The sequence below is a fragment of the Pecten maximus genome, chromosome 1 (assembly GCF_902652985.1).
Source record: "Pecten maximus chromosome 1, xPecMax1.1, whole genome shotgun sequence".
NCBI lineage: Eukaryota > Metazoa > Mollusca > Bivalvia > Pectinida > Pectinidae > Pecten > Pecten maximus.
In genome coordinates this window covers 20,457,514-20,481,717 of record NC_047015.1, presented here as the reverse complement: position 1 = coordinate 20,481,717, position 24,204 = coordinate 20,457,514, and the positions used below count along the sequence as shown (strand labels likewise).

The following is a 24,204-nucleotide window of genomic DNA, read 5'->3' as shown; positions in this document are numbered from 1 at the left end:
ATAAAAGTGTTTCTTAGGGTCACACATAAGTAATGTGGATTCAACCAAATGTATATTATACATGTCATGTATTAATATTTATACCTTACAGGGTATTTGGTTCCCACCTACATCAATCAGGTGTTACAATAGTATATTTTTATACCGGTAATATATTCTCTTCACAGGCCTATGCTATACATTGATACAAAATACAGTTTGGTCATCTGTATGTGAAATGATCATTAATATGACACTATATGTACTATATGAATTTCAGCATATGCCGAGATTTATACAGAAACTAAATTACCTGGTTGGCGGGTAGATCCTCACCTACACCGAGTTCTTAGTAAATCACCAATATATATGCACACAGAAGCACAAATACATAAGACTAGTCATCTATATATACACATGTAAATGTGTTTTGATATATCAAGAATGTAACCTGTATGGGTGACGAGTGTGTCGCACGTACAACTGTTTTTTTTTGTTTTTTTTTATAGTATTCTCGCATACTTTTGTACCCACCTATAGGTTATATGTGGATATGGGCATTATTTGCAGATTACAATCTGGGTGTTGGGTATTTCCCACCTACACCATAGATATCCACTATAAACTGGCATATAAAAACATGTAAAAGTAAATTTAAAATATATACATGTAATAGGTACTAATACAATTGATTACAATCATGTAGACATCTCATAATTGTTGTGAAGGTAAGTAATTAATGAAACAATAGTTGCACTAGTACTGTTACACTGATCATGATGTATATTGGAAGGTATGCGGTTATAGTGAGTAAGCAATATGGTTGTAAGGGTGGCGGGTAGACCCACCTACACCTATCATAGTTTACTTATAAGTCACAGTCTTCCCTTGAACTCACACCTTCCATTCAAGAACTGACTAAAGAAACCCCTAAACATTCTCTTCACATATACAGATGTACAACTTATCAAACTTCATTGTCAGAGTTGTCATCAGCAGGAATAGAAATTCCTTTTCTCAGTCTTTCAACTTTCTTTTAGATAGTTTTCTTTTGTAGCCTTGGACTTTATCAAACAGTGAGCCCTCCGGTTTTCTTGTAGTCAAAGCATGCACGTCGTATTGGGCAAAACACTTTTCACGGGTGTTGTATCCATGGACGCAGCCATGTTTACCCCTCCCCCTCCCGGCACCCGGGAACTTGAAAGTAGTTCCAATATGGCGACGACCGTGATACATCCGAGGTTAGATGACCGTAGAGAATCGGCCGAGGTGTTCCGAATGGCCGTACAGATGTACATGTGTGTATGTGGTTAGGATGTACTGGGTTTGTAAATATTGACCGCTTCACCTTTTTGTTTACACAAACAGCGATATGTTTGACCCACCTCCGGTAAATTAATTCATAAGTTTGCCATTTGAAACACGTCCCAGCCGTATTGCTTACCAGTCGTGTATACGTTATAGGAAACACCGAGGTTTGTCCGACAGACCTGCTTTTCTTCTGTTCCTGTTTTTGTACAACATAATGATGTCTTCCGTCTAAAACTGTCGCGTTTATAGTTGTTTTCGTTGTATGATCAAAGTAGATAACATTGTTATATGAAACTGTTGGTGATAACCGACAAAGGATTCTTTTTAATCTATAAACGATCAAATCAGCCCCAAGCATTACATCTAACCGCCCCTGGGCCTTTATCTCGAGGACGGAAGTCATGTTTACCTGAGGTTTAGCAATACACCTTCAATTCATTAACCTGGATATATATAAACAGGTCGTGTTACACCACGAACACATTCAGTGTCCACGGTCAGGTTCACCCTACCGACACCGACAATGTTATAATGTCCACGGTCAGGTTCACCCTACCGACACCGACAATGTAATAATGTCCACGGTCAGGTTCACCCTACCGACACCGACACTGTTATAATGTCCACGGTCAGGTTCACCCTACCGACACCGACAATGTTATAATGTCCACGGTCAGGTTCACCCTACCGACACCGACAATGTTATAATGTCCACGGTCAGGTTCACCCTACCGACACCGACATTTTATAATGTCCACGGTCAGGTTCACCCTACCGACACCGACACTGTTATAATGTCCACGGTCAGGTTCACCCTACCGACACCGACAATGTTATAATGTCCACGGTCAGGTTCACCCTACCGACACCGACAATGTTATAATGTCCACGGTCACGTTCACCCTACCGACACCGACAATGTTATAATGTCCACGGTCAGGTTCACCCTACCGACACCGACACTGTTATAATGTCCACGGTCAGGTTCACCCTACCGACACCGACAATGTTATAATGTCCACGGTCAGGTTCACCCTACCGACACCGACAATGTTATAATGTCCACGGTCAGGTTCACCCTACCGACACCGACATTATTATAATGTCCACGGTCAGGTTCACCCTACCATACACCGACAATGTTATAATGTCCACGGTCAGGTTCACCCTACCGACACCGACAATGTTATAATGTCCACGGTCAGGTTCACCCTACCGACACCGACAATGTTATAATGTCCACGGTCAGGTTCACCCTACCGACACCGACACTGTTATAATGTCCACGGTCAGGTTCACCCTACCGACACCGACAATGTTATAATGTCCACGGTCAGGTTCACCCTACCGACACCGACACCGTTATAATGTCCACGGTCAGGTTCACCCTACCGACACCGACAATGTTATAATGTCCACGGTCAGGTTCACCCTACCGACACCGACACTGTTATAATAGCCACGGTCAGGTTCACCCTACCGACACCGACACTGTTATAATAGCCACGGTCAGGTTCACCCTACCGACACCGACACTGTTATAATAGCCACGGTCAGGTTCACCCTACCGACACCGACACTGTTATAATAGCCACGGTCAGGTTCACCCTACCGACACCGACAATGTTATAATGTCCACGGTCAGGTTCACCCTACCGACAATGTTATAATGTCCACGGTCAGGTTCACCCTACCGACACCGACAATGTTATAATGTCCACGGTCAGGTTCACCCTACCGACACCGACATTGTTATAATGTCCACGGTCAGGTTCACCCTACCGACACCGACAATGTTATAATGTCCACGGTCACGTTCACCCTACCGACACCGACAATGTTATAATGTCCACGGTCACGTTCACCCTACCGACACCGACATTTTATAATGTCCACGGTCAGGTTCACCCTACCGACACCGACATTTTATAATGTCCACAGCCAGATTCATCAACTCATCACATAGTCTTCATTGTAAATTTGCTGCAATCTAGCTAGCTTTGACTGTATCACGCTTCAATAGGTGATATCACGTATAAATATCGAACACGTGCTACATATGTGTATTGCCAATCCTAACGAACCACACTACTTAAAGATCATACCTTTAAAATGTAAGCCCATGTTCCATGCAAGAATGATACGATTACCCTCGTATACGTGGCGTTGAGGTGATTCAAAGACAGAACCAGGTTTATACCCGGTAATTTTTTTCTTGAGTACTATCTTAAATTGTATTTCTACATAAGTTAAAAGAAAGCAAAGCTGTGATATTCCTTGCTGAGTTGAAATTAAAAAAACCCAATAAGTACCCTGGACAATTGTGGTGTCCCAAATGCTGACCACGTATAGAGCATTTGGATATTGCACTAGAGGATGACAATTCAGTATTGCTCCCTCTTATCGGCTGGATATACATGTAACACACACACCTTCAAAACTTGAACAAGGGATTTTTAATGTTCTCTAATAAGCGTGCATGTTAGACATACAAATGAAGGACACTTTTACAACTGACGTCACGTATACATGGAGAAGCACGTCCAGGTAGATTAAACAAACCCTTAGACGTCTCGCCTCCGAACAGAACATTTCTACAACTGACGTCACGTATACATGGAGAAGCACGTCCAGGTAGATTAAACAAACCCTTAGACGTCTCGCCTCCGAACAGAACATTTCTACAACTGACGTCACGTATACATTGATAAGTACGTCCAGGTAGCTCGAACAAAATCTTGGACGTGTCGCCTCCGAACAGGAGGACACTTCTCCCGTTAGTACAGGTTTCGTGGAGCCACGCCCCTTCACCACCCGTACACAAATTGTGTTTCTATATCTTCGTCAACACACGATTGTCCTTCTCGGCCTTTATTTGTGGTCCTAGTTTGCTTTAGAACCCGAATAAGTACCAAGGACATAGTGACAAAATAAAACGGTAATGTTTGAACAAGTTAAGTGGACGATCTATCAAACTCGAGACGAAGTGCTTCCTGGTATTCCCCGTCCGTTATACAAACCAATAGGTGTTTGTAACTAAATCATTTGTTTGTCCACACTCGTATTATAACTCGAGTCGAGTTTTAAGACATGTTGCTCCGTTTATTGTTTGTTTCGCAATCTTTGTGTCGTGTCTATTGGTGGGTCTGGCATACAGGAAGTTAGCCAATTCAGCAATGTTTTACGATACGGTCAGGAAATAATGAAAATTGATAGGAGTAATCTTTGTGCAACCATTTGCCTTGTTGCACAAAATTACTATGCATTTCCATGTAATTTTCCTCGATATCTAGACTTTTTGGAAGCAGGTATACTGCATGAAAAGAGTATAGGAGAAAATCGAATGTGTTATCCACCCAGTATCTTCATCTCTTTAGTAATATATTTCCTTTGTTATTTACAGCTGAACGTAAAACCTCGTTGGGTAAGAACTGGCACCCAACATGTTTGAAGTGTGAAGAGTGTGGCAAAATCCTGGCACCTGGTGCACACGCTGAGGTAAGTTCGTCGTCATGGAGAAACACGTTCTTATTGACGTCACGCCTGGTACAAACGCTGAGGTAAGTTCGTCGTCATGGAGAAACACGTTCTTATTGACGTCACGCCTGGTACAAACGCTGCGGTAAGTTCGTCGTCATGGAGAAACACGTTCTTATTGACGTCACGCCTGGTACAAACGCTGAGGTAAGTTCGTCGTCATGGAGAAACACGTTCTTATTGACGTCACGCCTGGTACAAACGCTGAGGTAAGTTCGTCGTCATTGAGAAACACGTTCTTATTGACGTCACGCCTGGAACAAACGCTGAGGTAAGTTCGTCGTCATGGAGAAACACGTTCTTATTGACGTCACGCCTGGTACAAACGCTGAGGTAAGTTCGTTGGCATTGAGAAACACGATCTTATTGACGTCACGCCTGGAACAAACGCTGAGGTAAGTTCGTCGTCATGGAGAAACACGTTGTTATTGACGTCACGCCTGGTACAAACGCCGAGATATGTTCGTCGTCATGGAGAAACACGTTCTTATTGACGTCACACCTGGTACAAACGCTGAGGTAAGTTCGTCGTCATTGAGAAACACGTTCTTATTGACGTCACGCCTGGTACAAACGCTGCGGTAAGTTCGTCGTCATGGAGAAACACGTTCTTATTGACGTCACGCCTGGTACAAACGCTGAGGTAAGTTCGTCGTCATGGAGAAACACGTTCTTATTGACGTCACGCCTGGTACAAACGCTGCTGTAAGTTCGTCGTCATTGAGAAACACGTTCTTATTGACGTCACGCCTGGAACAAACGCTGAGGTAAGTTCGTCGTCATGGAGAAACACGTTCTTATTGACGTCACGCCTGGTACAAACGCTGAGGTAAGTTCGTTGGCATTGAGAAACACGTTCTTATTGACGTCACGCCTGGTACAAACGCTGAGGTAAGTTCGTTGGCATTGAGAAACACGTTCTTATTGACGTCACGCCTGGAACAAACGCTGAGGTAAGTTCGTCGTCATGGAGAAACACGTTGTTATTGACGTCACGCCTGGTACAAACGCCGAGATATGTTCGTCGTCATGGAGAAACACGTTCTTATTGACGTCACGCCTGGTACAAACGCTGAGGTAAGTTCGTCGTCATTGAGAAACACGTTCTTATTGACGTCACGCCTGGAACAAACGCTGAGGTAAGTTCGTCGTCATGGAGAAACACGTTGTTATTGACGTCACGCCTGGTACAAACATGGAGAATTACGTTCGCACCAGGTACACATGAAAAGACAGTTTTATATGTGCTTTATAAGTTTTTACATATCTCTCCCTTATTCAACTTGGGAAACTCTGACTGCGAATAAATTATCATATAGGCAGTTAAAAAAGGCTCAGTGGATTAATAAGCGCGGGAATTGGTAACATAATCATGACATCGTCTCTTTGTGACGTTACCGGAACGTCAATTAGACGCCATTTGGAAAGGACTGATCGACGAAATTTTAGCGTTTTCTCCTGTTACCCGATGATCTATGTACAAAAAGCTAGCGTCAACAGAGTATTCTGTCAAAAACTAAACTGAATATTACGGAAATGGGTGCATTTTAAACTTCTCCACGAGGTAAGCTAACAACAAATGGCTGAAGCGTACAGTACTGTTCCTGGAGAATATTTGACTACGTCACTACTAAATCTGTGTCAATAAACGCTATGATTGGCAACCATAGTTGATCTGAGGCGGATACTGTGGATTGTGATAATATCAATGAAAACGTAAAAGGTATTAAGCAAAAATATTTAATTGGTTCTTTTGATTTTGTTAACAATACTGGTGTCTTAACGTAGATCTACTAGAACTACATTATCTCAGCAACCACGGCTGCTGTAGTTACCAATGTCGCAACACACCCTGAATTTTATGTTCGTTGCCAACTGAGGGCATACAACCGTATACGCAGTCAAAATGATGTACAATCCTTAATTATCTATACATTTTATTGTCTCAAAATATATTATTTGACAGAATATAACTACTAAGACATTTATGGAAAATTATTCAATATCATGCACGGGTCACATATTCACCTTGAAAATTGAGGTTCGCAATGTTTATGGACAATACAGATCAACTCATAATCTGACGTTTGCAAGGTATATCAATGCAATGCAATGTTATCCAGGTTAGTTGACAATGAAAATTGTTTTTTGGATGATGTTCTCAAGGTTAGCTGACAATGAAAATCACTTCGTTTGCAAATATCATATATGATACTGAAGAGTGTGTATAATACAGTGAACTGTGCAACGCGACGAAATAACCCGACTACTCTTGGTGCAGCAGATCAATTTTAGGTTAGTTAATGTCCATAATTAAGCAGTTGGTTTCATGGTTCTATACATCTCATCCTCACTGTTCAGATTCTATTCTACAACAGGTCCAAAATGTGCCAAATGAAGCGATAAGAATCGCCTCGCGGACAACTATGATATCATCTACAATAAAAATCATCTCGCGAGCGGCGCACGTGCCTCCGGTTACCATCACAGTTCACGCGTGAACCCTCCTCAATCCATACCTCAATCTTCCCTGCAGTGACAGCCATGGCGAATAATTTGGGAATTACAGGAACAAAGATACATGTTAGACTCGAGATTTTATAAAGATAACATTTTTTCCTCATGAATTATTGTTCTCAGCCGGATGTCGATGATGAACCCAGCAGATTCCAGTGTCGTTATTGATTTTGTTAAAGCCCCGAGATTAACACGGACATCAGTGGGGATACATGTTAATTACCAGTGACAATTGATTGTCTTGTGTATAGTATTGTGCCCAGATGATGAAACTTGTTGACGAAATCCGCCATTATATATAATATATTCTAAATATTCCCGCTTGTACATATTTTCTTACTTTTCACGTATACAATCTTGGTTAAACGTTTAACTCTTGGATGCATACTATTAGACTTACGATCAGGTTGCTTTGGTGCCAATTGATTTTGTATGGGGATGCACATGAATCATGCAGGATGTATTGGGAACCCTGAGGCTGTCTTTACGGTGAATTGGGCGAATGTCACGACAGGTTTGGGACTATCGACCGTAAGTCGTCAAATAGGTGATATAGCCATTCGAATGCAGTGATCGAATGTTAACATTGCTGGTGTCACTCCAATGTCTTGTCTGGGTTTGTCGCTATATGTCCCCAGCTAAGTCATGAGATTTCGCAATTTTAACAATCCCTCCCTGCTGTAACCCTACCATACTGGGCTCTTTTGTCACTATGTCCCCAGCTATGTCGTGATGTATTGCAAGGTCGACCATCCCTCCCTGCTGTAACCCTACCATACTGGGCTTCTGTGTCACTATGTCCCCAGCTATGTCTTGACGTATTGCAAGGTCGACAATCCCTTCCTGCTATGACTGCAATACTCGGCTTCTTGTCACCAACCGTTTTGTGTTGATTTTATTACATATATATACCTACCAGCGTTACGTAGAGAGCGTCCCCTGGCGCTGTCAAATCACTAAACGCTAAAGTCTAGCTAACGAATTCGAGAATTAATTAATCTAGTTAAAATAATGGCAGTTCAGGGAGCATGCTGATATTTGGCAAGCTTTAGTCAAAGCCTTTGTGATCTACTTCAGATGTTACCTATGTACGCATTGTTAAGTACAGTCTCGTTTACTCAGCTGACGGAGCAAGCTTCTTGATCAGGCTCAGGAGGTGGTGCCGAGGATTATCAGGACGGATACCCATATTGCAGCCATGTTGGGGCACTCGGTCGGAATGTGTGTGTGTTTTTTTTTCATTGTCTCATTTTACATTTGGAACCTCTGAAGGAGACTTCTTTGGTTTCTCCTATAACTTACTGTATCAGGAACGAGTAATGAAAAATACCTTGCCTGTCACCTGAGAATGGCCTCGAACTAGTGACCTTTCGCTCTCGGAACGGGCGTCGAACCACTAGACTTAAGAGAAATTCCAGCTATAGTCCGAGCTAATAAGGCAATCTATATTCTGCAATTACACCTTGAATGTTTTCTTTTCCGTAATTGTTTTTTCCTCTAATTTCTAGAGTTTGGTGCTGTTGGTGTATTTAATCGTTCAATTCTGTACACATTGGTGCCGCCATGTTTTGTACGATGCCTTTACCGTCTCTCTTTTTACTCCCCTTGTCATCGTACTCGGAATTTCTTTGTTGAAACGTTTTAAAATGAATAAATATGCTTTTTGGAAATGTCCTAAAGTGAAGGCTATCGGGGAAGCCATCTTGTCAAGCACAGCATCAGGTTGTTTTGTGTTCTAGTCAATGATGTGTCAGATGTACACGGTGCCCCGCGATCGATATTCATGTTTGCCTTCAGGTGCTCGAAACGGCTGCTCATTGACGGCTTCGTGGATAATATCTTTTCGCACATATGGAAATTCTATTACAATGAAATTCGGCTGTAACAAGCCTTACTTGCCTGAACTACTCACTTGACACTTTCATTACATCACTTACATATACGTCTGTACCTCTGTAATGAGACCTGGAATCGTAATTGAAATCTCCCTGTAGCGGTAATAAAGTCTTGTTTGTCGCTGTTGTGTATGTGTACGTAGTCGATAGGTCCTAACAGATTCCTGGTAATTGGTGCTGATCCTTATCCTTAAAGTGAATCATCTTTCTATCAAACCGCCCTGATTAATGATGATTACTCACGAGTATCGAAGATGCGACGAGTATTCGAGATACATGTTAACATTCGAGATACAAAATGTACATGTTAACATTCGAGATCCATGTTAACATTCGAGATACAAAATGTACATGTTAACATTCGAGATACATGTTAACATTCGAGATTATTATAAAGTAAGTCACACCAATTACCCCTCGTTATAATAAATAAGTCACAATCCCATATAACCAATTACCACGTCATCATAAACTGTGTAATTCAACCACGTTCTTATTCAGGAAGGTACGTCATCAATCACTATGCATCATGAAGAATGACATAAACAGTCTTCCATTTTTTTCAAGTCAGTGACAGTATCCGGATCTGGCATGCTCTAGTTGATCATTGCCGTCTTCAGTTCTCATTTTAGATGGAATTATTTACCGAACTATTTTACTATTTCTGTATAGAAATTTGCTGTGTCTGAAATCTTTACAGCGACTGACACGCACACACCAGCGTAGGTATTGTCCGTGTATATACCGTATATAGGTTAGGTATAAAATAACGAGGAACCATTCCCAGTGTTGACAAGGACTGCATACTGTACATGACTAGACATTAGGAGATTGGGTCCCAAACTAGTCATTAGCCCAATCTACATGGGCTCAGTTGTGTGAGACATCTCTGCGTCTACGGCTGATTTATATCTGGAGATTCCGGTCCAGACACCGACATTACAGTAAATCGCTCCAGCCAGGAACAAATGGTGATTTTACTGTCATCTGGTAGCTCTGTAAAGCATTGTTATATATCTACTGGGCCATCCTTCTAAACTAAGGCAGATAAATACGAAGTCTTACTTGCCACAAGTTATGTCTACGTGGAACTGTGGGTACATTATCTGGTCTAGGCCTAAAACAGTGAAGGGCTGGTGTCACACATACCGGTGTGGGGTTAGTCACAAACTGAATCAGTGAGAGGCTGGTGTCACACATACCGGTCTGGGGTTAGTCACAAACTGAATCAGTGAGAGGCTGGTGTCACACATACCGGTGTGGGGTTAGTCACAAACTGAATCAGTGAGGGGTTGGTGGCGTATATACAGTACCGGTCTGGGGCACAAACCGAATCTGTGAAGGGCTGGTACTACGCATACCGGTCTGGGACACAACCTGAATCTGTGAAGGTCTGATGTCATAGATACCAGTCTGGGGCACCAACCGAATCGGTGAGGGGCTGATGTCATACATACGTATATACAGTCTGGGGCACAAACTGAATCAATGATGAGTTGATGATACATGTATCTCGGTCAACAGCTGTAACTGTACGGCTGATTGTACATTATTGGGTAAAATGTATTTGGACCACTTTTCGGTAAAATGGTTAACCAAACATCCTTTCCTGGAGAATACAGTAGCAAACAGTACATATATATTTGGAGTAAAACTTTCACCACAGGATGACTTAGAATAGCTAGTACTTCCATAAACTGTCGACCTATTTATGTCGTAAGTGTCGCGATAAGATATCAAAAATCAGAAGGATCAATTCGTATTTAGTTCATGGCTTTAAATGTTTGAATATAGTTCGATAATATCCGTAAAATGTTTCATCGACGGTTTGCATGGTCTTGTTTTTCAATATACACGCCGCTAAGTGTATCTAACAAAGGGAATGCATTACTTTACAACAAAATATCACTTTAGATTGCCAATACACCATAAAGAAGTGCTTACTCAGCATGCTGCCTACATCGGCGGGATGGGGAATGATGCCAAAGATATTTGGGAAATCAATGAACAGTATCCATAGGTATAAAACCTAGTACGAGAACTTAATAATTCTGTTTTTTTTTCTTCTGAATTGGACAATATATTCTATAAATTAAATCAGACCATACAGACGAGAGACGTTCCTTGTAGAATGACTATATATTCTGCTGGAAATCGATGGTTTGATAAATAGATAGGAACGGGCGGAGTGGAGCGCCACTCTATGTATCAAGTCTCTGATTTTATACATTTTATACACGTGTAACACGAATGGTGTCGATTCCCTGTCATTTAGTGTCAGAAGGAATCTCAACTCGGATATACATGTAGGTTTATGTATTTAATCATCTGAACCCTAATACGCAGAATAAAATGTATTTGTTTGTGTATATGTGCCCCCCTCCCTTTTTTGTCATTAAACTCGTTGTACTTCAGAATGTATTCATGTGTAATTTTTGCGTTTCTTTTTTGTTTGTGCGACAATCTTAAAAACTCCAGCAATGTAGTAAGAACACTGGGCATATTGATAATAAAATAATATACAAATAATGAAATAATAGATAAAAAATGAAATGATAGCTAAAGGATTTCATTATGATGAGATAGAATATTGCCGGGTTTTATTTCCTGGAATTCTAAAGATACATTGTATTGAATTGGATCACATTTTACCGGTTTTCTGTTGGTTTCAGCACAAAGGATTGCCATACTGCCACCGACCGTGCTATGCTGCTCTGTTTGGACCTCAGATGGTCGGCTATGGATCTAATGTCCACTCTCCGGCCAACTACAGAAAGAGCGGCGACCATGGAACTCTCTATAACGAGGAATTACCCTCATTCGCTCCCAAAATGGTTTATGAAGTTCGTGTTAACGAAAAACGAACAGAAGTGATTCGAAGGAGGACGAATTCTAGTCAGACTACAGTGTCCTCTATGGAGTCCGATTCATCCCCGTCTCTGCCACAGTTTGATTCAGAAACGTAAGTTTTATTATGATATGATGTCTAATGGAAAAATAAGTTTTATTGCATTGCGTAATCCAGAGAGAGGTATCGTCGTCAATATCCGGCTTGTTCCACATATACATGTAAGTCTGGCGTTAGGATTTGTTGAACCAACCGCCATCGATCCGGGAGTTCAGGGCCCCAGGGTCGTAGTTCTCATACTAAAAAAGAAGTTCTTTTAAAGCGATTTTATCTTGTCATTTGCTTTCTTGTTGGTTTTATGAAATCATTTTGAATGTCAAAAAGTGTGATAGAATATAGCGGACCTAATAGCCGTGTGAAATTCGGCATTCCAGTTTTAGGCTTCAGAGATCATAGGGGATATGAGGAACCGTTTTACTATTTATTCTCATTTAGTGATATATATACAAATGTATCACTTAATGACTTATTTATATCACTTAATTATTGATTAAGTAGCATCACCTATTCGCTAATATAATCGCTCTGGCAAAAGAGTTTTTGTCCAAATGTTAACATTTTAACATATGGACGGGACGAGTAAACGTTATTAATACTTAAGATCAAAAGATTATTACGTATACATAAAATAGTTTATACTGTAAGGTAAAAAATATATAATGACAAAAAAGATACAGCCTTTAAAAAAATAGGTAAATCTGATCTCCCTTAGTAGGCATATTTTATGTAGTATCATTTGACATGTCATATGATAAAATTAGTAGATCTACACGGAGCTGTATGTTGAATTGAATTAGTTTGTAAACATGTGGAATGCGGAAAGTTGCAGTTTGGGAGGAGTTGATGGGTGTGCAGCGATTAATATAATAATTTAGTACGAGTAACGCCCCCTTACCAGGAAATAGAGGATGGAGACAGGACCGATAGAGGTCAGTGTGTAGCATGTAAGATTTGTTGATGGAGTAACTGGCCGACTTGCCAAGTGAAGGATGACATCCAAGAGGCTTACCAGGTGACTAAACTAGCATCATGATTAACTTAATAAGTTTTAATAACTCTAAGTTTAAACCTACCTGCGATATAACAGTGGTAGTCTAGTAAATTTAGCAGTGCACGTGCTCTCGTCAGGTGCAGTGATGATGTTGACACCTAACTAGGCTAGTCAAATCACATAGCGATTGAGATGAAATCTGACTGCGACAGATCAAGAGTAGGCCTACCTATTAGGCCTATGTAGAGACAAATTGATCTATATTAATGAAGTGACGAACGGTATGCTTAATGCTTGTTTCAAATCATGTTTTTGTCTGCTGTAACGATACTGTAGGGGTATGCTCCTTGCCCAAGTGTCTGCATACGGGGTGCTATGGCCTACAGTACAGTAAAGTACGCGTTGAGAAAGTTTCGGATTCTCTCGACGTGGTATTCAGTGATCGATCGATGTGTTCTTCAACAAATGTTTACTGCAAAAGTATCTACACAATGTTACAATATTAAGCGGTATTGCCGGGTGCAATGGCCGACACTATCAGATGAAAATAGGTTATTCAGAAAACATGCAAAAAAACATTTTCACACAAAATTAGTTATTCGTTGACGTTAATAGCGGACAAATAAATGGGAAAATGTTGGCAAAAGTGATATTTGTCATTTTCATTAAAAATTATCACACACTTTGTCAGTGTTCACGGGTGTGCAGTATTCTTGTTTCATGCGATATTATTATTTTACCTGCACATGTATTATCCTGTACATATGTAATACGTCAACCTATCAAAGGCTTTTTGAAAAAAAAAAAAAAAAAATGGCAATAAACATCACAATGCCCCATCCATGCATTTCCATGTCCACAATATCCAAAATGTAGCTGATGAAACAAGGCTTTCTGTGTATGAATGAAATACCAGCTGCAGCATGTGTGTGCATGCATGCATGACCGCACCTTCATAAAGCTCAGATGCCACCTATTGACAGATAGTAATAAGTAACAATACATTCATTGCATGATTTGGATAAGGCGACTAAATTTAGGATCTTTTCTCTTTCTAAACATATGTATACAACTTCCTTCTTCCACAGGGTCACCCTGGGCCCAAAAATCATAGGCCATTTTGACAAGATTTCAGAAATCATATTGGCCAAAACATAGAAATTTGCAAGTTTTGGTGGGCCATTTTGGAAAATATGGGGCAAATGGTCCCATGGCCCCCTCCAGAGTTATACCTGCTTCCCAATGTCCCTTTAGCCAAGACGTAATCTATAAAATGTGTACCATAATTAGCCAACACTTGTTAATATTTGTAAGGATGTGTACAGGATTTGCATTTAAGGATTGATTGTCAATTTTGTTGCTTGCATGGACTGATGAAGGGAAGTGAACCTCGTGCAAATGGTACATGAACTGTACCATTTGCACGAGGTTCACTTCCCTTCATCAGTCCATGCAAGCAACAAAATTGACAATCAATCCTTATATTTACGTTAACCAAATTAAAAACTTTGCCACCAGATTGCAAAATTCGGTCACAACGGTGTGACGTAAGTATGTCATTTTGTAACATTGTTATACTTATCGTACATGTGTGCACAGTAGTGGAACAGCAGACAGTCAGCTATTCTCGTTGCCAAGGCAACACAAAATATAGTCACATACACGTTTTGATTATTACGATGTTGATACACATAAATACGATATTTTCAAGGTAAAATATTCATTTAAAACAAATATTTATGATATTGTATAATAAAAAACTTAGCAATACCCATATAAATACGAATTTAAAGTGCAGTGTTGACATTATAGTATGTGTGTGATTTTGTCACTCTAGACACAGGGACTCGGTTAAAAAAATGAGCACAAGGTTAACGTGACGACAGCTGTTCAGTGAAATATCACAACATTAAAAACAGAGTTTATATTCTCTCTAAAGCCTTGAAAAAATGGATTTTGTAAGGTTTTATAATTTGAGTGAATGTTGGATTTTTAGTCTTTCGATTATTTATAGATGTCGTATGTTACTCAAAATTTAACGCTGAACCCCTGTGACCGTATGTGATGCAGTCTAATAGCCGGGATATTCAGAGCTCCAGAAAAAGTGTAACAATGTGGATTTTAGTCGCAGGTTAGCTGATGATGTACATTGTGCTCTTGAAATATTGGATTTCATTGTCGCACTAGCGTTTTGGGATGTAAATTCTGATAATAGTAAGTAAAGAGACATTGATTTGAAAATCGCGGTATTCGACAGCTGGAAACTTGTGTCCTCCATATGTTTAGATTGAGTCAAATTGAGACAATAATGTGTCCCTGTTCTCGATATAGCATACTGCTGCTACAGTTTGTTTTGTGTTATTAAATAGTGTTAAAATTGAGGTTTATTTTCTGTGACCACTAAAATGGTATCAAGCATGGCATTCGAGATACAGCTAACGTTAGACCTAAACTGTGCTACGTAGGTCATGAGCTCGGTGCTATCGGGAGTGTCAGTGTTCTGTCGGATCCTGTTTTCTAAACTGTTTGCATTATACTGGCATTTTTATTAGCACATAAAGCGGCTATTCCACTTGTGTTTATATACGTTTATAACAATGTTACACAATTCACAAAATGAAAGTGCATTCAAGTCTGAGGCGGTACAGAACTCGATCGCCATTGTAAACTCAGTGAATGTATTCACACGCCGGCAAGAAAGTGATTCGTCTCTCAGAACAGAAGCACGCGACCCATAATCTTCAACGGGAAATTAAGTGATCTGAGTTTACTATGTTCATTGAGGCGGAACGAAGTGAAAATGTAAATATTTCAGTTTGACATCGCTTGTCATCAATGGTCTCATCAATGGTGTCATCAATGGTCTCATCAATGATATGACTCATCAATAGTCTCATCTGGGATTTCATTATTTGTGAACACTCCATAAAACAGTATCAACCCACAAAACAGATATATGTATGTAACCCTGGTAAAGTTGCAATATACCACTCGGCTAGAGAGATCTTCTCTTTAGCTTGATCGGTCGAGCATAATAATAGAAAGTTACGTAAACCAGAGGGCCCAGGTTAAATCCCGTGAGGATGCAATGATTCAGATTCAATAAGGCTTTGTTACATCACAGCCATGTAGGGACCCGGGAAAAGTTCTCGGCCCTTGCTCCACAAGCACCACTGCTACCCCTGGAAAGTATGTTCCGTTTTATTGTCATAATCTCATTATAATACACATTTATATAAATTCTGTACCTTAGAGAGTTCATTGTGTATAGCTGAACCGGTCACTGTACATATCTGTGCAATGTTTAATCTGTTAATCTTTATATATAACTGGTATATTAACAAATAGCAGAGAAAGAGTTGGTGTACCATTATCTCTTTAGAGACCAGTGTTAAACTAGCTGGTAACATGTATATCTACTAAAACCACTTCCTTATCCTTTGACATCAGACACTTTTGACTTGTGACCTTAAGTACCTGAAATTGGCATATGTGCATGTTGGCCAAATTATATGGTTGCTCACTGCTATAAGAGTGTGTGATTGTTTGGTTCATTCAGAAATAACATGGTGGATGTTTATCTCTGGAGCTATGCCAGTGTCTGGTCACAATCATATCCATTTAGTACTGCCAGCTTACATTTGTTCTTCATGTTTATTGCCTTCCTCTAATAGGAAATTTGAAATGGTGCCCCTTCTAAAGCATACCCCTTATAAAGGGTAACCCTACTAAAGGGTGCTTACCTAAAGGGTACCCCTACTAAAGGGTACCCCTACTAAAGGGTGTCCCTACTAAAGGGTAACCCTACTAAAGGGTGCCTCTACTAAAGGGTGTCCTACTAAAGGGTGTCCCTACTAAAGGGTGCCCTACTAAAGGGTACCCCTACTAAAGGGTGTCCCTACTAAAGGGTAACCCTACTAAAGGGTGTCCCTACTAAAGGGTGCCTCTACTAAAGGGTACCCCTACTAAAGGGTACCCCTACTAAAGGTTGTCCCTACTAAAGGGTACCCCTACTAAAGGGTGCCTCTACTAAAGGGTGTCCTACTAAAGGGTGTCCCTACTAAAGGGTGCCCTACTAAAGGGTACCCCTACTAAAGGGTGTCCCTACTAAAGGGTGTCCTACTAAAGGGTGTCCCTACTAAAGGGTGTCCCTACTAAAGGGTGTCCCTACTAAAGGGTGTCCCTACTAAAGGGTGCCTCTACTAAAGGGTGTCCTACTAAAGGGTGTCCTACTAAAGGGTGTCCCTACTAAAGGGTGTCCCTACTAAAGGGTGCCTCTACTAAAGGGTGTCCTACTAAAGGGTGTCCCTACTAAAGGGTGCCTCTACTAAAGGGTGCCTCTACTAAAGGGTGTCCCTACTAAAGGGTGCCCCTACTAAAGGGTACCCCTACTAAAGGGTACCCCTACTAAATGGTGTCCCTACTAAAGGGTGTCCCTACTAAAGGGTACCCCTACTAAAGGGTGTCCCTACTAAAGGGTGTCCCTACTAAAGGGTACCTCTACTAAAGGGTACCCCTACTAAAGGGTGTCCCTACTAAAGGGTGCCCCTACTAAAGGGTACCTCTACTAAAGGGTACCCCTACTAAATGGTGTCCCTACTAAAGGGTGCCCCTACTAAAGGGTACCTCTACTAAAGGGTGTCCCTACTAAAGGGTGTCCCTACTAAAGGGTGCCCTACTAAAGGGTGTCCCTACTAAAGGGTGCCTTACTAAAGGGTACCCCTACTAAAGGGTGACCCTATCTAAAGTGTGCCCTACTAAAGGGTGCCTCTACTAAAGGGTGCCTCTTCTAAAGGGTACCCCTACTAAAGGGTGCCCTACTAAAGGGTGTCCCTACTAAAGGGTGCCTCTACTAAAGGGTGTCCCTACTAAAGGGTGTCCCTACTAAAGGGTGTCCCTACTAAAGGGTACCCCTACTAAAGGGTACCCCTACTAAAGGGTGCCTCTACTAAAGGGTGCCTCTACTAAAGGGTGTCCCTACTAAAGGGTGTCCCTACTAAAGGGTACCCCTACTAAAGGGTGCCTCTACTAAAGGGTGCCCCTACTAAAGGGTGTCCCTACTAAAGGGTGTCCCTACTAAAGGGTGTCCTACTAAAGGGTGTCCTACTAAAGGGTGTCCCTACTAAAGGGTGTCCCTACTTAAGGGTGTCCCTACTAAAGGGTGCCCCTACTAAAGGGTGCCCTACTAAAGGATGTCCCTACTAAAGGGTGTCCCTACTAAAGGGTGTCCCTACTAAAGGGTGTCCCTACTAAAGGGTGTCCCTACTAAAGGGTACCCCTACTAAAGGGTGTCCCTACTAAAGGGTGTCCCTACTAAAGGGTACCCCTACTAAAGGGTGTCCCTACTAAAGGGTGTCCCTACTAAAGGGTGCCCTACTAAAGGGTACCCCTACTAAAGGGTGTCCCTACTAAAGGGTACCCCTACTAAAGGGTGTCCCTACTAAAGGGTGTCCCTACTAAAGGGTGTCCCTACTAAAGGGTGTCCCTACTAAAGGGTACCCCTACTAAAGGGTGCCCCTACTAAAGGGTACCCCTACTAAAGGGTGCCTCTACTAAAGGGTGTCCCTACTAAAGGGTGCCCTACTAAAGGGTGTCCCTACTAAAGGGTGCCCTACTAAAGGGTGTCCCTACTAAAGGGTGTCCCTACTAAAGGGTGCCCTACTAAAGGGTGTCCCTACTAAAGGGTGCCCTACTAAAGGGTGCCTCTACTAAAGTGTGTCCCTACTAAAGGGTGTCCTAAAGGGTGTCCCTACTAAAGGGTGCCCCTACTAAAGGGTGTCCCTACTAAAGGGTGCCTCTACTAAAGGGTGTCCCTACTAAAGGGTGCCCTACTAAAGGGTACCCCTACTAAAGGGTGTCCCTACTAAAGGGTGCCCTACTAAAGTGTGTCCCTACTAAAGGGTGTCCCTACTAAATGGTGCCCTACTAAAGTGTGTCCCTACTAAAGTGTGCCCTACTAAAGTGTGCCCTACTAAAGGGTGTCCTCCTAAAGGGTGCCTCTACTAAAGTGTGTCCCTACTAAAGGGTGCCTCTACTAAAGGGTGCCCCTACTAAAGGGTGTCCCTACTAAAGTGTGCCCTACTAAAGTGTGCCCTACTAAAGGGTGTCCTCCTAAAGGGTGCCCCTACTAAAGGGTACCCCTACTAAAGTGTGCCCTACTAAAGGGTGCCCCTATCTAAAGTGTGCCCTACTAAAGGGTACCCCTACTAAAGGGTGTCCCTACTAAAGGGTGTCCTACTAAAGGGTACCCCTACTAAAGGGTGTCCTACTAAAGGGTACCCCTACTAAAGGGTGTCCCTACTAAAGGGTGCCTCTACTAAAGGGTACCCCTACTAAAGGGTGCCTCTGCTAAAGGGTGTCCCTACTAAAGGGTGCCCTACTAAAGGGTGCCCCTACTAAAGGGTGTCCCTACTAAAGGGTACCCCTACTAAAGGGTACCCCTACTAAAGGGTGTCCCTACTAAAGGGTGCCTCTACTAAAGGGTACCCCTACTAAAGGGTGCCCCTATCTAAAGTGTGCCCTACTAAAGGGTACCCCTACTAAAGGGTACCCCTACTAAAGGGTGCCTCTACTAAAGGGTACCCCTACTAAAGGGTGTCCCTACTAAAGGGTGCCTCTACTAAAGGGTACCCCTACTAAAGGGTACCCCTACTAAAGGGTGCCTCTACTAAAGGGTGTCCCTACTAAAGGGTGTCCCTACTAAAGGGTGCCCCTACTAAAGGGTGCCTCTACTAAAGGGTGTCCCTACTAAAGGGTGCCCTACTAAAGGGTGCCCCTACTAAAGGGTGTCCCTACTAAAGGGTGTCCCTACTAAAGGGTGCCTCTACTAAAGGGTGCCCCTATCTAAAGTGTGCCCTACTAAATGGTGCCCCTTATAAAGAGTACCCCTATATATACTAAAGAGTACCCCTATCTAAAGTGTGCCCTAGCTACTAAAGGGTGCCTCTACTAAAGGGTGTCCTACTAAAGGGTACCCCATATAAAGGGTGCCTCTACTAAATGGTGCCCTACTAAAGGGTACCCCATATAAAGGGTGCCTCTACTAAATGGTGCCCTACTAAAGGGTGCCCCTACTAAAGGGTGTCCCTACTAAAGGGTGCCTCTACTAAAGGGTGTCCCTACTAAAGGGTGCCCTACTAAAGGGTACCCCTACTAAAGGGTGTCCCTACTAAAGGGTGTCCCTACTAAAGGGTGCCTCTACTAAAGTGTGTCCCTACTAAAGGGTGCCCCTACTAAAGGGTGCCTCTACTAAAGGGTGCCTCTACTAAAGGGTGCCCTACTAAAGGGTGTCCCTACTAAAGGGTGTCCCTACTAAAGGGTGTCCCTACTAAAGGGTGTCCCTACTAAAGGGTGTCCCTACTAAAGGGTGCCCTACTAAAGTGTGTCCCTACTAAAGGGTGTCCCTACTAAATGGTGCCCTACTAAAGTGTGTCCCTACTAAAGTGTGCCCTACTAAAGTGTGCCCTACTAAAGGGTGTCCTCCTAAAGGGTGCCTCTACTAAAGGGTGCCTCTACTAAAGGGTGCCCCTACTAAAGGGTGTCCCTACTAAAGTGTGCCCGACTAAAGTGTGCCCTACTAAAGGGTGTCCTCCTAAAGGGTGCCCCTACTAAAGGGTACCCCTACTAAAGTGTGCCCTACTAAAGGGTGCCCCTATCTAAAGTGTGCCCTACTAAAGGGTACCCCTACTAAAGGGTGTCCCTACTAAAGGGTGTCCTACTAAAGGGTACCCCTACTAAAGGGTGTCCTACTAAAGGGTACCCCTACTAAAGGGTGTCCTACTAAAGGGTACCCCTACTAAAGGGTACCCCTACTAAAGGGTGCCTCTACTAAAGGGTACCCCTACTAAAGGTTGTCCCTACTAAAGGGTGCCTCTACTAAAGGGTACCCCTACTAAAGGGTACCCCTACTAAAGGGTGCCTCTACTAAAGGGTACCCCTACTAAAGGGTGCCTCTACTAAAGGGTGTCCCTACTAAAGGGTGCCCTACTAAAGGGTGCCCCTACTAAAGGGTGTCCCTACTAAAGGGTACCCCTACTAAAGGGTACCCCTACTAAAGGGTACCCCTACTAAAGGGTGTCCCTACTAAAGGGTGCCTCTACTAAAGGGTACCCCTACTAAAGGGTGTCCCTACTAAAGGGTACCCCTACTAAAGGGTGCCTCTACTAAAGGGTGCCCCTATCTAAAGTGTGCCCTACTAAAGGGTGCCTCTACTAAAGGGTGCCCCTATCTAAAGTGTGCCCTACTAAATGGTGCCCCTTATAAAGAGTACCCCTATATATACTAAAGAGTACCCCTATCTAAAGTGTGCCCTAGCTACTAAAGGGTGCCTCTACTAAAGGGTGTCCTACTAAATGGTGCCCTACCTAAAGGGTGTCCCTACTAAAGGGTACCCCATATAAAGGGTGCCTCTACTAAATGGTGCCCTACTAAAGGGTGCCTCTACTAAATGGTGCCCTACTAAAGGGTGCCTCTACTAAAGGGTGTCCCTACTAAAGGGTACCCCATATAAAGGTTGCCCTTATAAAGCGTGCCTTACTAAAAGTTGCCCCGACTAATGGGTGCCCCTTATAACGTGTGCCCCTACTAACGTGTGCCCCTTATAAAGTGTGCCCCTACTAACGTGTGCCCCTTATAAAGTGTGCCCTACTAAAGTTCCAATACAAGATGTGATATCTGGTACATTGTAATGTTCTAGTGCATTAATATGATGGTAACACCAATCACTGTGAGCATGTATTACCTGTATTGTAATATTTTATATGTATACAATGTAGAAAGATTCTAACTTTGATTTTATACACAGCTGGGTACCCTATATATCATTAAAATGGCTCTCATAGCCTTTGCCTGTTATCCCATATTCCTGTTGATATAAATGACATTTATGCAATAAAAAAAGCTTGTGAATTGTTATCAGATGATTATTGTGAAATGGATACCGGTATATATTTTACTGACAGTAATATTACAGTGTATCATCCTGGCAGAGACCAGTAATACAATGACTGCTGATCATGTTTGGGTCTCGGTTATTTGTACTCTGTGTATTTTCCTGTGGAACTCTAATTTTGTGTATTTCTTATTATTACTGCATATATATTGGGACCCATCAAAATTTCGTAAAACATCCTACAGAAATTATACTGTTCTGGTGATTCTATATGTAAAACATAATGCATGAAATACTTGTAGATTGCAGGTTTCTTACCAACATTTGTGGACAGCTGTTATATACACCATACTATAAAGTTATATAAATAAACCTGCTGAAGAGGCTGGTATACTGTACCTGACAGTCTATTTGTGGAAGGCTTTGATAGCAGTCTCAGATAAGGACTAATGCAGATCAAGGATACAGCTGGTGCCAAAATGTTGGCTGGAAAAATGTTGATTATGAATTATGATTTAGCTGCTTTACAAAAGTTCTGTATAGATCCAGACCCCCGAGTGAGTCCACTACCTACATGTGTAGCTCATATAGCTTTACCATCTGTACAGACACCTACACTGAATCGGGGATCACCATCTGTGAAGGCTCCAGGCCAGCTCACCTTTGTGATCAGCTTTGTAGTATAAAAAATGTCATTCAAATAGGCATGGCATTGCCATTGGGGCGTGTTACAATTGTTCTACATGAGTGAGTTGTGTTTATGAAGGACTTGAGACACACAAGGATGTATATACTAGACTTCCAGGTAGCGGACACAATCTGGAGTAGATTCACCAATGTTTACATTCTTCTTATTTAAAGTCAGAAAACGAAACCAATTGACAGTGATATGTGTATCCTGTTTGTAACAGTATAAAATACACCGGCTGTACATACTAGTGTTTACCTGACTGGAGTGTATGCATGTGTGGCCTTGACTGGGCCGGATATTACCTATATATATATATACACACAAGTGATCTTGATACAAGTGATCAATAATCAGGGAATTTCAGACTAGGTCAGTTACTGACATGGCCTCTACACACGTACATGACATGGAAGATGATTATCTCATATGGTCAGCAAGGTATATTATGAGCTGTTATGCAAACATTTGTTTTCTTTTGGGGGGGGGGGGGGGGGGGGGGGGTGTTGCATTGGTTTAATATGTTTTTCATAGTCCTGACTTTTGATTGCAGAGATGGACCCAGCTGTTAAGCTGTGGATATATTTCAATTTAAATATTTTGATTTAAATATTTTGATATGATTTATATTTCAAACAGAGACTTGAAATTCTTGACCTAGATTGCAGTTATAGACCCAGCACTGTTTGTTATTTGTGATTTTAATGAGATTTCCTATTGTTTATTTACAGACAAGAACTGTTACAGAAGATTAAAAATTTTAACAGCTACTATGAGGGAAAGAAGAGGCAATCACTATCGGCCAACACAGTAAGTGACTTCCTGGTCGAGGGCCCCCTCATACTAGGTCGATGATCTTATAGCTTTATACAACAATACAACATAATGAGATACCAATCACATTTATAGGATTAGAGTTAAATGATACTGTATCTCCATTGTGAAATTTAATGCACTTTCTCAACTTTCTAGCAATGTTTTAATAGATAGAAAAATTTCACAGTGGAAGAGTTTGGCATGTCGCTGTAGTGGTCCGGGTTTGACAGACATTACATGTATCCACCATACATACATGTTTGGATGCACACTGCTTCTACTGTCCAGAGTTTTAAGTGATTTGAATTAATGTTTCTTTAGGCCTATTAGTTAGTAATTTTAAGGTGCAGACATACAACACCAATTTGTGAGTAGAATAGTGTAATGTAATACCTGTTGCGCATTATAGTAATCCACATTTCATTAGGGTGCTGTGTATACTATTACTTGTATGTGCATGTTATACATCTGTCTATTTTGTCTACTTGTTAAGGCTTTATGAGGAAAGAACGGATAGTAATCATTTCTGACTGTATATAGGGCTTCTAAAAATAAACATTTCCTTTATATATCACAAATATATATCAACAATGTGCATATAGGTCTAAATTACTCTCTTTACTTTACACACATGTACATCTGAACTGATTGAACATGCTGTATGGTATAAGT

General features: G+C 41.7%; 1 protein-coding gene across 1 annotated transcript in view; it reads left to right on the top strand.

The window, feature by feature from the left end:
- The window catches only part of LOC117327305 (ras association domain-containing protein 2-like), a 53,589-nt gene that overhangs the window by 15,476 nt on the left and 13,909 nt on the right, over nt 1–24,204 (top strand). Inside the window, exons 2-4 of the mRNA XM_033884232.1 lie at nt 4,694–4,788; nt 11,912–12,201; nt 23,448–23,526. Of these exons, the coding sequence (XP_033740123.1) occupies nt 4,694–4,788; nt 11,912–12,201; nt 23,448–23,526 (464 nt within the window). The remainder of the gene's footprint in view (nt 1–4,693; nt 4,789–11,911; nt 12,202–23,447; nt 23,527–24,204) is intronic.